Here is a 12,760-nt window from a genome sequence, read left to right on the forward strand (position 1 = left end):
TAGATTACTCTACATACTTGTCCAACACCACTATCTTTTGGAATTGTAACTGGATGTCCTCATTTTGAGGGCTACTTTCTATTTCATAAATCAAAATAGACTTCACAAAGAGAGAGAGAGAGAGAGAGAGAGAGAGAGAGAGAGAGAGAGAGAGAGAGAGAGAGAGAGAGAGAGAGTACACATGTCCCTCCTCTCACTTGCAATCATTAATACATTTCTCATTTGTTTTGGTACATAACACAAACCATTGCTAAGGAAAACTTATAATTCATAGTATAATATGAGCCCAAAAAGTTTAGGCCTTATAGTTAAAGTGAGTCAAGTTGATCTTCTTCGAGGTCTGCAATAGTGGATGACTACTTTGCAAATACATATTTTCCTTCCATAGAGTCATAGTCATAGACAAAGGATCAAAAGACTTTGAGGTCTTAAGGAAATCAAGAGAGATAAAGAACACTTTAAGACAATGACTAAGACTCGTCTTATGCAAAGACTAAGGATTGGTCAATAGGAAATGGTCCTAAACTTGAAGAATTAGAATCCCTTAGGACACTCTAGGGCTAGGTGGAAAACCATCCTAAGAATGTATTGAAAGGAAGATTCAAACGTCTTTTCATAACACCAAGGGAGGCATTCCAAAAGAGCATTTCTTCCTCACATGAAGATACACCATTGATTTTGCAATGGCATATTGTGGCTCCATATCATTGCATATCACAACTCCATTATGGAGCACTTGTGAGGACTACCTGAAAGGCATTAAGCTTCCACCAAATTACTCGCGTGCGCTCTTGCTCCAAGATGTTGCTTGTACAATACGACTGATCAAGAAAGATAAATATTTAAATTGAGCTGCCTCGGAGCTTGGTTTCCCTCTAGACTCCAATCATTCAAATGAGCTCCTGCCTGTTTCCCGACGGGTCGATGAGGGAGGCAACAGAGCTCGGGCATAAGCAACTGGAAGAGAGAGGATTTTCTTGGACTTTGGTACGAAGGCGCGCTTTGTAAAGTTGTCATAATCGTTCGCCTCAATCGCATCCAGTATTTGCCGGTATAAAATCAAGGAAGCCCACACCTGCAGACGATTTTCATTGTCGCCTAAATACGTAATATGCTTGCAAATATTAATCGTATCAAATGACAAAAATATATTGTTATTGTTCGCGTACCGGCCATCTGCTGTCCTTGTCAAGTTCCAGAACGCCCTTCTCAGCTTTATTGAAAAACATGCGTGCTCTCTTTATCTGGTCCTTCATAAAGGCCCTCCAAGAATCTGTCACCTTGCCAGCAAATATATCTCCTTCGCATAGTCCAAACTGTGCAAGCTCATCCTGGGGAAGATAAACTCTCCCACGCCTAGCACTGGTCCAGAACAGATACTTAGTAATTAATTGCTAATATCAAAGCAGATAGCGGTGCCCACATTTAATTTACGGTAGATAAAAAGGAAACAAAGAAAGATTTTCTTAGTTTGGTTTAAGATGCGTTGAATGGACTAAGGGAACAAAAATCCAGTTATCTCCAACGAATGCCATAACTGGGCATCCTGATGTACAATGGCACAATATGAACAATTCCGGTCAATTCTTGTTCTTGATGTGAGAAATCCCGCGGCATGCTGTAAGACTTTTATGGACCTAAACTCTCGAACAAGGGAAGTACAGACATGACAACTTGAAAAAGGAGAGATTATTTCAAAAGAAGATGTCATGCCAAAAATAATAAATGAGGATATGTTAACTACGAATTCTCTTTTGTATACTTACTCCTCTCCAACATCTCGTAATATGTTTGTCAATTGATTTGCAATTCCCAAGGCCAATGCAGCGTTATAAATACTTTCGCTGGTCGCTTTGGACTCGGGGGCAATACCCATCACTGGTACACTCATTAAGCCCACAGTTCCCGCAACATAGTAGCAGTAAAGATAAAGCTCGTCAAAATTCTTATACCGAGCTTTTACCAAATCCATCCGCATTCCCTCAATCATGTCACGAAAAGGCTGTGACAGAGGACATTTCAGTTCCAAAGATTCGAACTACTCACGGCGTGTGCTGACTAAAAATGTTAATTCATGCCACTGACCTGAATGTCCACCGGAAACGTTGCAACTGCATCTGCTAAAGCAGCATCCAGCATGTCATATGGTTTGCCATCAAATATATCCTCTAGCCTCTCTTCCCAACGATCGAGGGCTGCTGGAGTTATGTGCGGAGCATTAGGCCCATCCACAAGCTCATCAGTCCTCCTGCACCACACTGCACAAATTCGCTCTCATTTATTTCTCTCCTTACTTGTAGAGGAGGAACCTCTCGTATTAAATCATGAAGGTCGACTAAGTTTTCAGCACAATGTCAACAACGTGGACAATAATGGCACAATACAAAGGAAACAATAGAAGTGCATTTGAAGAAGTTCTTGATTACTAGGACCTCCCAAATAGTCATCTACTGATTGGCTGACTCGATAATTTCTGCTGCAAAATATGGTGTCAAAGCAATCTTTGGGATGGAGCCTCCGGATCCACATTGTGGCACTACGAATTGATTTGAATTCTTCCAAACATCCTCTTTGTTTGGATCGCACACTCGTCTGGTTGAAAACTCTGTCCTCCAGGCTCCCACATAATGTATTTTACGTGATTCGCTTACACAACGGACAATCCAGTCACGTTTAAAGCATCATGTAACATGAGATGATGGCTACTCGCTCAACTCACCATAGATTGCCCAGATTGCCCTTTGCCGTTCAGGGGTCATCAGCATTGTTCCTGAAGACAGAAAATAGGACCTCCTGAAGATGAAATCGAAGTTCTCATCGTGTTCTTGCATTGAGACAGGATAGGAAAATAAATGAAGAAGTTGGTAGTATTTACCTAGGTAGAAAGTTTTAGCATACTCGGCGCAGACTTCCCCACACCTCATATAAGCTTCTTTGAGCAGTTCCGAGGAGTTTTCCCAATTCAAATTCGTGACTGCGCTGCTTTCAGCCCGTTTTGACATGATTGCTGCCTGCCTGAGTACGACATCGTACACGCGTTGCTCGGACGAGCGAGCAGGAGAAACCGTCCCAAAGTCATCTTCGACCATTACCCCGCTATTGCCCGTCGCTGCACAAGAAACTCTCCCATGAAGTTTCTTCGACACGCGAGTCTGGGACTGGCACGGTCTATGTCGTTGGGGTTTGGGGGCTAAGGTAAGGTGATAGCGCTGAAACAGCAGTTGTGGATCGAAAGGATTTCGTGGTGGGTCGAAGGCACTGGAGTCTGTGGGCGGAGACAGGAAATCCGCGGGAGCAGCTGCTGGCACGCGAAGGGAAGCAAAAGCAGCTTGCATTGTTTCGAAGGACGGGCGGCTGCATTCGTTCGTTACTGAACATCATCAACAACAACAACGAAGACGATAACATAGAGAAGATAAAAAAGCAGCTCATCCACACAGAATCCCAATCCTCCATGGATTCCCCTTTCACTTTTTCACACGTGTCTATCACTACTACTAAGAATATTCCGTAATGGTACCCGCTTCAATATCTAAGGGTATTTTGGGTCAGAAGATGGGCCTTATGGGTTTCCACGTGTAATTGGCTTTTTTTTTTTCTGCCTAAAAAGGAAATTTCTATTAGAAAAGAGAAATACAAACATTTTGCAAAACAAGGCGGGGATCCCACTAAGGCCCTGCCTTTTCAAATGTCATCATAAGTGTAAGTGTAAAGTAGTTTGATAAAAAGGGGCATAGAGCACTAGAGTGATGTGAGAAGAGTGATGTCGTGACGTGTAATTACCATGTACTCTAGGCTTTAAGGGTAGATGTAAAACCACAACTTAACATGCCTAAGAGTCGTTGTTGTAACAACCTTTGGATGGTAATAAAGCATTGATGAGGCCTCACTACACGGGCGCCTTTCAGTTTGCATGATCTTGGCTGTGAGTTTCTTGTTTGTTCTTTTTGTGTGTTACATCATTTGGTGGAGACGCCAGGTGAAACACACACAAGATGGAAAACATGGAGCACGACGCTAGTCAAAAGCCCGACCTGAAGAGTGACCTTTTTGTGTATTAGGATATGGAGATAAATTATGTTTTGGTAGAGTAGATTGCATCAATGGAGTGATGACATGTGTATTGGTAAAAGATGATGTTGATCTTGTACTTGCCTAATTAAGAAAGCACCCTCTAATGGAATGGTATTATCATCTTCGAGAGGCCTCGTGGGCCTATGAGACAAATTACTATATTAGAGTAGCACAGGCTCATACAGGCCGCTATGAGTAGAGGTAAAGAGCTCACTAAGGCCTTTACTATAGAAAACTAAGCTCAAAAGTACAGACTCAGACTCAAAGCTCAAAACTAGAAGCTAATAGCTAAAACTCAATCCCAAAGTCAAAGTCAGAATACATAGCTAGGTGCCATGGTGTCTCTCATGTGAGCTGTGAAAATATCTTGTATCTGTGTCTGTTTGGTTGTCTCGTGCTGTGTCGGGGGGCGTGGTTTGTGTGATCTCTCTATCTAGTGGGCCATATCGAGATTGACGGCCTCTGGTTAGACAATCTCCACCAAGTAAAGTTGTGATGGGCTGGACCTCAATCATATGTGCTTTGGTCCATTGCTATATCGTGTGTGGCTCTTGCATCTCTGGCTGCATCCCTCCTCGTCGTCGTCTCATTCCATTGATCCATACTACCCCCATGTCATTTGATCTCCTACTCCTCTACTCTAACATGTTGAGAGGAAGATTCGAATGCATAGAAATCTGTGATGTGTCATTGAGCTCAATCCACCCTTGTCTCCTATGGCATTTCCCCCTCACGCTCTCTGATCTGCCGTAATAGGGTCTCTTTATGTCATCGCATCTCCATCAAGTAGAGGCCAACACAGACCTGGGCCTTGAATCGAATCAACAGGAAGAGAGGCCCAAAACCATGTCCTTCTTGGAAGAGGTAGTATTACTATCCTCGGATCTCATAGTAAATTGGATAGATACATAAGGAAATGCTGTGCCATCTTTATCTCTCCCAAAGTGCATAATCTGCAAAGCCACTGCTCCCTAGGTGTACCTATGGCTCTCTTTGACTCGATCCTATGTACCTATGGCTTTCCTTGCCTTGATCCTCAGCTAATGGGATGAGACTCGCATTTGTCTGATGGCAATCTTGAGGGCATGCGAGACTCACCAGTCCTCCAAATGTTGGGATTTGATGATCACTCCACCCTCCGATACTCTCTGGAAGTGGTTGTGGTAGAACTGGGTCTTGGTGGGGAACTCCCATTCCCCCCTCCAAGTTTATGATGTATAAAGATGGAGTAGGTCTAATTGTATAAACGGTTGATCTCATCCCATGGGGCCAAGAGATTAGGGGCATCCAAGCTATACTAAAAGGGGGGGGATGATCCTTTGAATACCTTGGATGTCAAACCATCTAGAAATGTGTGCATACTAGGCCATGCAAACCCCACTCTTAGCTAGTTATATAGATGACTCCAATGCCACCCTCGGTAGCCTCCCTCTAGGTAAGGCCTAACCCTATGAAGATAAGTAACCATCTGGAAGATGCATCAATCTTGAGCGATGTCATGGAAAACTTTGCTTATATGATATTTTGGGGCACTGAAGGCTTACTTTGAATGATCCTGGATCCCATAGTCACCTGCAACCTCTCAAAACGTTGCCACCTGGTCACTGTCAAGTTGCACGCCAAGAACGGTGCCGCGTACATGGCTTTAGCCTCACCAACATGTCAAATAGTCATCCCTACATCAAGGGTCCCGAAAATGTGCCTAAAAGCAGTGCCACACTAATTGAGCTAGAGCTCCTTGCCCTTGTGTAAGTTGTGTCTTGACTGCGTGGTTCATCATGATGATTGGCCCCGTAAAGACTACCCCTAAGTAGGTGTAGGACTGTACATAGGTGAAGCATTATCTAGCCATGAGGTGTTGAAAATCATAACCTGGGTTTTGCCAAGGTTAACTGTCAAGTATTTCTCTCTACGAAACACCTCTAGGGCATCTAGGCGTCTCTCTAACCTTGTTGTTGCTGCTGAAGAGGGTGGAAGGACTATGTCGTTTGCATACAATAGTATCTATATCTTCAAATTGGCAACCCGCGATCCCTCCCCTCCTAGGTGCTCAATGAACGTCGCGATCTCATTAATATAGAGCCCAAATAGTGTTGGTGATAGTGGGAATTCCTACTTCACCCCTATCCTACTCTCGATGTGGTCTGACAAGCCTCTAGGGGCATGTACTCTTCCTCTCCTTTACTCATACAGTTTCATCACCCCCCAAATCATGAGATTTAGAATCTACATCTCCTGAAGTTATCTAATAATGCAAGATTGTGGGACAATGTCAAAGGCCTTTTGAAAGCCTGCAAAGCACGTGTAGAATTTATGGGATCTTGATCTCGCCTCGCCAATGACTACCCATAGAGTGAAGATATGATCAAGAGTGGAATGCTGTCTCCAAAATCGAGCATCTCCCAATGCTCGATGCTCGCATGTCTCTGTGTAGGAGCTGACCTCTCTCTATAACTGACCCGTAAATGTTGGCTAGTGTGTGACCAATCATGAGAGTGCGGTTATTCATAGTATCCAGGGGATCTCCTACTTTGTGTATTGGCACAATGGTGGTGGTACTCCAAGCAGGGGGGAGGCCATGACAGGGGGAGGCCATGCCATACATCATAAGCACACTTTGCATGCAGCATGTGAATTCCTATGTCACATCATTAGGCCACCTCTTCTTCATAAATCTTCGACAAGCCATAACTTCCAATCCAGGAAGAATTTGTGCGCACTCCAAAAAGGAAAAGTGATCATCTTTTTGAGCTCTATGTGTTTGTCAAGTCAAAATTATTGTTAGCAATTAGACACTCCCATTGAATCAAAACGAAGCTCATGGTAAGACCATTGCGACAAATGGAAAACCAACGCATGCCAAAAGCACAAGCGCATGAGATGACCATAGCACATAACATGACATCCAAACATAAAGCATTAAGGCACATGGTAGAACAAAGCATCATGCATCAAGCTACATTAGGCAAAGAAGCAAATGCAATCAACATCAAGCATTGAGAAATTAAAAAACCTTGCCACCTTTAGCCCACATGTTTGTAAATGAAACCTGACCACCTGAGAATAGCCATGTAAGCACCCAGGGTGGGATTTGATCTTGTAAAAACCACACTTGGCCACCTTAAGTAGGAATGTATGCACTAAGGGGAGGGGATGGAATGTAAACTCACATCTAACCACCTTGTGATAGCCAATGAATCATGGCACCAAGGGGAGGTGTTGAGATATGGTGCCATGAGCACATAGATTAAAGGCTAAGGTATGGTATAGGAAATAATTAAAGTAGCCACCCTAGGATGTGGACTACATGATGTGAGGATGTGGATTGAGGACATCCACAAGGAGATATGTGGATTAGAGGATCCCACAAGTGTTGACTATTCAAAAGGCTCTCTCTATATAAGAAGCCTATTATGTATTGTTGATCATGCACATTAGAATACATTGCAATAGATTGAGTGTTTCATATCTCATGTCTCTTTCATGGTGTTTTGATCCTCCTTTATCCCTCACTTTCACAAGTAAACCAGCATTTCGTCATTCATAGAGCAAAATGGAACAAGTGAAGGTAGAGCCAAGAGTTAGAGGAAATGTACCGGGCGAGAGAAGTAGTAAGGTTGTAGACTAGTAAGCTGCAGTAAGATCATGGGTTTTGGACAAAGTACAATGAAGGAGAACGTAAGCTAGGAAAGCTTTTGGAGGAGGAAGTGCACATGAAATGAAGTAAGATGAAGAAAGGAAGCACCCAATAAAGCAAAAAGGGATGGGAAGGGTAGGGAGACCAAAAGATATAAGCAAAGTAAGGTCTTTATAGGCTTACGTAAAGGGCAAAGGTGCAGTTATAACGTCTTGGTAAGGGAGTGGGCAGTAAGTGTGTGGAAATAGTGAAGGGGTTACGTGTGTGAATGTATACACAAGTGTGTGTGTGTGTGTGTGATCTGTAAATAAAGAATGATAAAGCATGAGAAAATTAGAAAAAAATAGAGTAATATATATAGAAAGAGCTATAAATAGAAAGATATAATATTTAAGTAACAAAAAAATTAATTAATTAGACTAAGTGTAAAGGAATCAAAATGCAAATTATATATATATATATATATATATTTATTTATATTTAAGGCAGCATTGTGTGAGGGAGAGCCAATTAAAGCACATAAATACTAGTGCAACAGATTGCCAAGAAAAGAAAACGAGCTCATGAGCAGTGAGCATTAAGCCCCCAAGACAAAGAAAGGTGGTGGTAATCCAATAGGATAGAAGTAAGTAGAAACTCTACGACTTAGTGTCAATTCAACTAAGTGCAAACGAAAAAAGCGATGAAGTAAAGCAGCACAAATACTCCGACAAGCAAGGTCAAGGACGGTGTATCTTTTAGGGGTATTATAGTACTATATTTAAGAGGTTTACTTTGGGTTAGGTTAAGGGGCCCAAGGGGCTCATGCCAACATGAATAAGCGATTGATGATTAAAATTTCAATAAAAATTAAAGGCCAATTAATTATTTTAAGAACAATTTTATGAGTTTAAAGGAAAGGGGGATTTTTTAAATTAAGAGCACGTGTGTGTGACAAATTAAGGATTAATATTGTGTGTGTGCATACATGTGTGTGTGTGTATGAATGGATTCCCTTTATGGTGTTTTTCAAAATCTATCAAACTTACAACAAAGTGGTGTTTTTGGGGTTAGAGTTAGGGAGATGTGTGCATATGCGTGTGACTTTTGTTTTGAGAAAAATGTGAGTGTGTGCACATGCATGCCACATGATGGGGGTAGGACACCCATCAAGTGGTGTCCTACCCTACACCAAGTGTGTGTGTGTGAGTACCCTCCCTATCTCATGGGGACACCACATGATGAGGGTAAGGCACCCATCAAAACTGGTGTCCTACCCTACACCAAGTGGTGCTCATAAGGTAATAAAGTAAGATTAGCATCCAAAAGGAGCATCATAAGCATTTTTAAAAGGGTTTCTTTCATAATCCAAGTGAAAGTTGCTTTTTTGACCATGGTGTCACAAAAAAAACTTCAAAATACATTAGAATTTGCATAAGTATCTTGAAAGAATCACACACAAGGCAAAATGATTGTGTAGTAATTAAAATTCCAACAAAAAGGAGAAGTTGATGTACATTACCAATCAATCCCAAAAAGTCCTTATTAAAGGCCATGATGTATTACGGAGTTGTTCCAGCTTTCCTACATAAAACTTAGTATAGTGAAAGAACATTGAGGCACGTGGTTTACCCGGCCAAGGGTTAACAAGGTTTTGGTGTGTGTGTGTTCTAATAAAACTACCCCTTATCACAACTCAGAATACCTTGGAAAAAAATCCTTCATGTTAGTGTTTACAAAATTTGAGTACAATTGAGGTAAATAAGAATGTAAAGGTCGAATATGTTAGGTAGATGAAGCTTTGAGGTGTGGGTCCACTTACCTACCACTATCCAAAAACAAAACCTGGTGTTAGAATTTCATAGTTTCATATGGGTGGATAGGCAATCCCTGTTTGTCCTGGATTGTTATTGCTTTTACCCAAAAGTTGTCTAGCCATCAAGATTCAGAAAGCAATATGAAAAGTAAAATGATTGTGTGTTGAGAAACCATCAACATGGAGGGTATTCCTCGGCCATGTGAAAGAATGAGAAAATGAGGGGGGTACTCCACACTCTTTAGAGTTTACATTCAGTGTGTGCGAGGAGTGAGTTTTTCAAGCGAGTTTTGGAGCGAGTTTTTTTTGGCACTACAAGGCATAGGCCATTTTCCGACGAAAATACCGACGCTTTTTACATTAAATTTTTTTTTTTCACGGGCGCAAACGTCGTTATAAAAGTCGCTAAAAGCATCGGAAAAGGACCGTCGCTATAAATCGTCGCTATATAGCGACACTGGATTCGTCGCTATATAGCGACGGTACAAACGTCGCTATATAGCGACACTGTTAATCATCGCTATATAGCGACACTGGTAAACATCGCTATATAGCGACGATTAACAGGAGTAAAAAAAAAGGGTTAGTGGGGCTAAACAGGGCTTAAAGGAAGCCCTGTTTAGCCCCACTAATCCTTTTTTTTTTTTGTAATTACAAAAGAAAGTTTTTTATAACAAAATTTCCCTTGCTTGCAGGGTGATACAAAATTGTTCTTGTGAAATGATGAGTAACAAATGCATCTACATGTCGGACATATACAACAGTGTTTGTAACAAAATTACCCTTTCGAAAGGGCGATACAAAATTGCTCAAACGAGCGGATATATAAAATGCTACTACCACTACTACTCATCCGAATCCGAATCATCTTCGTCTTGTTGGCCTGTTCCTTGGTCCTCGACACTTGCGTCTTCTCCCTCATCGTCGCCACCTGCGTCTGATCCTTGACCCTATTGATCGCTTGCCTCCGATGATGGGGCGCTTGAGCTTTGACCCTAAGAGAACCATATAAATCGAAAATTAGATTGGAACTTAAATTAAAAAGTGAGATTACAAGTAGGAGTAAACTTATACCATGCGAGCAGCCACCTCAGCCCAATCGACCGTCGCTCCCATTGCCTCTTGCTCAATGAACCATGGCTTTGTTCCTATCCAAAATGCGCATCGCATCTCTGCATCTGTAGGAAGATGGCCCATCGCAGCTTGCTATGGATCCAATTTACGAGAGTTAGAGTTAGCTAAAGTGCATGTAATATGTAAGTAAAACAAATAGAACAATACATTAAATGAGAAGAAGTAGACTTACCACGATTGCCTCGAATGCATACCGTCCGCCTGCACCAAAGTGCGAAGTACCTACGACATCCAGCCATCTCTTCGCAGCCCTCCTCTGGCCCTCGAACATTTTGGGATGGTCCCTATGTTGCTTCTTGAAGTACTTCCAATCAGCTTTGTCTGCCCAGCTGGGTTTAGCCAACCCCTTTGTGATGGAAGTACGCAAGGTTAATCTACGATGCTTCAGGACCAAACCCATGCGCTCTCGCATATAATTGTCATTAAACTCCACATTTGGCGGATTAGGGTATCTTCGTTTTAACTCATCGATCACCGCCTGCTTCTTTTGGCCATCTTGATACTGCCAATCGGTATTTATGCCGCTCTTGAAGTGATGACTCATCTAGAGCCAAGATGTAGCATTAGACAACACCAACCAAAGAACAAGTGAAAAGCTAGCTACATAAAGGGTCCAAAAGCAGGGAGGCAAAAGAAGAAATGGCATAGATGTGTTGGAGACCGAAGAGAATGGAGCAAAGAGAAGTGTTGAAAGAGCCACTACATTGAATTATGGGAGAGAAGAAAGTTCGTCTCTGTAAGTGTCAAATGCAAATGGATGAATGCAAATGGATGTCACTATTAGCATCCAAGGTGGTCGTTTAACTGCAGGTCTTTATTGAACAATACGTGTTTATTTGTTTAGAATAATGGTAATCTTTGAACAAGATGCCTTCATGCATATAGTAACTTGAATGACGCCTCCATGCATTTCATTCAGTAAGAGTGTACATTTAATATAAATGAATAAAAGGAGAAGTAACTTTCAAATTTATATATTGGTATTGAAAGACTAAAATATCAAGAGAAAAATTAAAGATTTATAATTACTATATTTTACTAGCAATAGTTAGAATGAGTAGTATCTTCAAATCCATATCTAAAATGAAAACTATCGAAATGTGTTAGTTTACTTCACATTTGCATGAACAAGCAATATTACTATTTCCATCATGAGTCATTACATGGTGACATTCTCCTCACTATTACAAGGTGTTAGTTATGCGGTCTTCTCCTACCATCTAATAATGACCAGGCCTGCAAAATCCCTCAAAAATCGTTTCTCTAAAGGCTACGCCTGCAAAATCTGTCTAATAATGACCATCGCCTGCAAAATCATTACTACAAAATCTCCTACAAAATCTGGAGATATTATGAGGAAGGGCGTGGTGGGCTGGGTCAGATTCTATCTCTCTTTCTTTCCAGCCTTGAAGCGATTTTATCTCTCTTTCTCTCCAGCTTTGAAGCTTCCCCCAAATGCTCCTAACACTCCTCCAACACTCCCCACCCCCTTCCATTCCTGCCCTCTCATCTTCCCACAGTTCAAAAGTTTAGCGATGTCGACTCCTTCCTTTTCGAGATGCCTGCCATGACATCAAGCTCCTTGTGCTTTCAACAAACTTCAATGACATCGACCCCCTTGCGGCCTTCAACAAACATCAACGAGCAAAGAGCTTTTGAGGTAAGTACTCCTCTTTTCTTTTCAGAAATTCAACGACCATAGCCTAGGGAGGCAAGCGTAACGGTAAGAGTGCAAGTAAGAAAGAGATATGAAGCAAAGTGAGCCGAAAGAGATATGAAGCAAGGTGGCTCATTGTGGTGGCAGTTGGACTGCCTGGGGTAGCAAAAGAGGCAGCGCGTTAACGCGCTGCCTCTTTTGCTACCCCAGGCAGTCCAGGAAGGAAGTTCCACCACAGCGAGCAAGGTTATCCAAATTCCTTCCTGGACTGCCTGGGGCAGGGTAAGCATGTTCGTATAGATTCTTAGAAGAGAACGATGAGGAAGACGATCAATCACAAGCAGTTCAAAGGTGACTCGTTGTGGTGGCAGTTGGACTGCCTGGGGCAACAAAAGAGGCAGCGCGTTAAGACTGCCTGGGGCAACAAAAGAGACGCGCTGCCTCTTTTGTTGCCCCAGGCAGT

At 42.1% G+C, this 12,760-nt stretch overlaps 1 protein-coding gene across 1 annotated transcript; it reads right to left on the reverse strand.

The window, feature by feature from the left end:
- Window positions 1–283: 283 nt before the first annotated feature.
- On the reverse strand, window positions 284–3,412 carry LOC147884488 (phytoene synthase 2, chloroplastic-like). Its single transcript, XM_087398324.1, has 6 exons — window positions 2,876–3,412; window positions 2,720–2,770; window positions 2,086–2,258; window positions 1,767–2,002; window positions 1,170–1,362; window positions 284–1,075 (listed from the first exon to the last, which is right to left on the reverse strand). The coding sequence occupies exons 1-6, from the start codon at window positions 3,333–3,335 to the stop codon at window positions 887–889; spliced, it is 1,302 nt and encodes a 433-aa protein (XP_087254450.1). The 5' UTR covers window positions 3,336–3,412; the 3' UTR covers window positions 284–886.
- Window positions 3,413–12,760: the final 9,348 nt, after the last annotated feature.

This window comes from Dipteris shenzhenensis, chromosome 27, assembly GCF_047967505.1.
Source record: "Dipteris shenzhenensis isolate YYH24624 ecotype China chromosome 27, Dip_SZ_1.0, whole genome shotgun sequence".
NCBI classification, from domain to species: Eukaryota; Viridiplantae; Streptophyta; class Polypodiopsida; order Gleicheniales; family Dipteridaceae; genus Dipteris; species Dipteris shenzhenensis.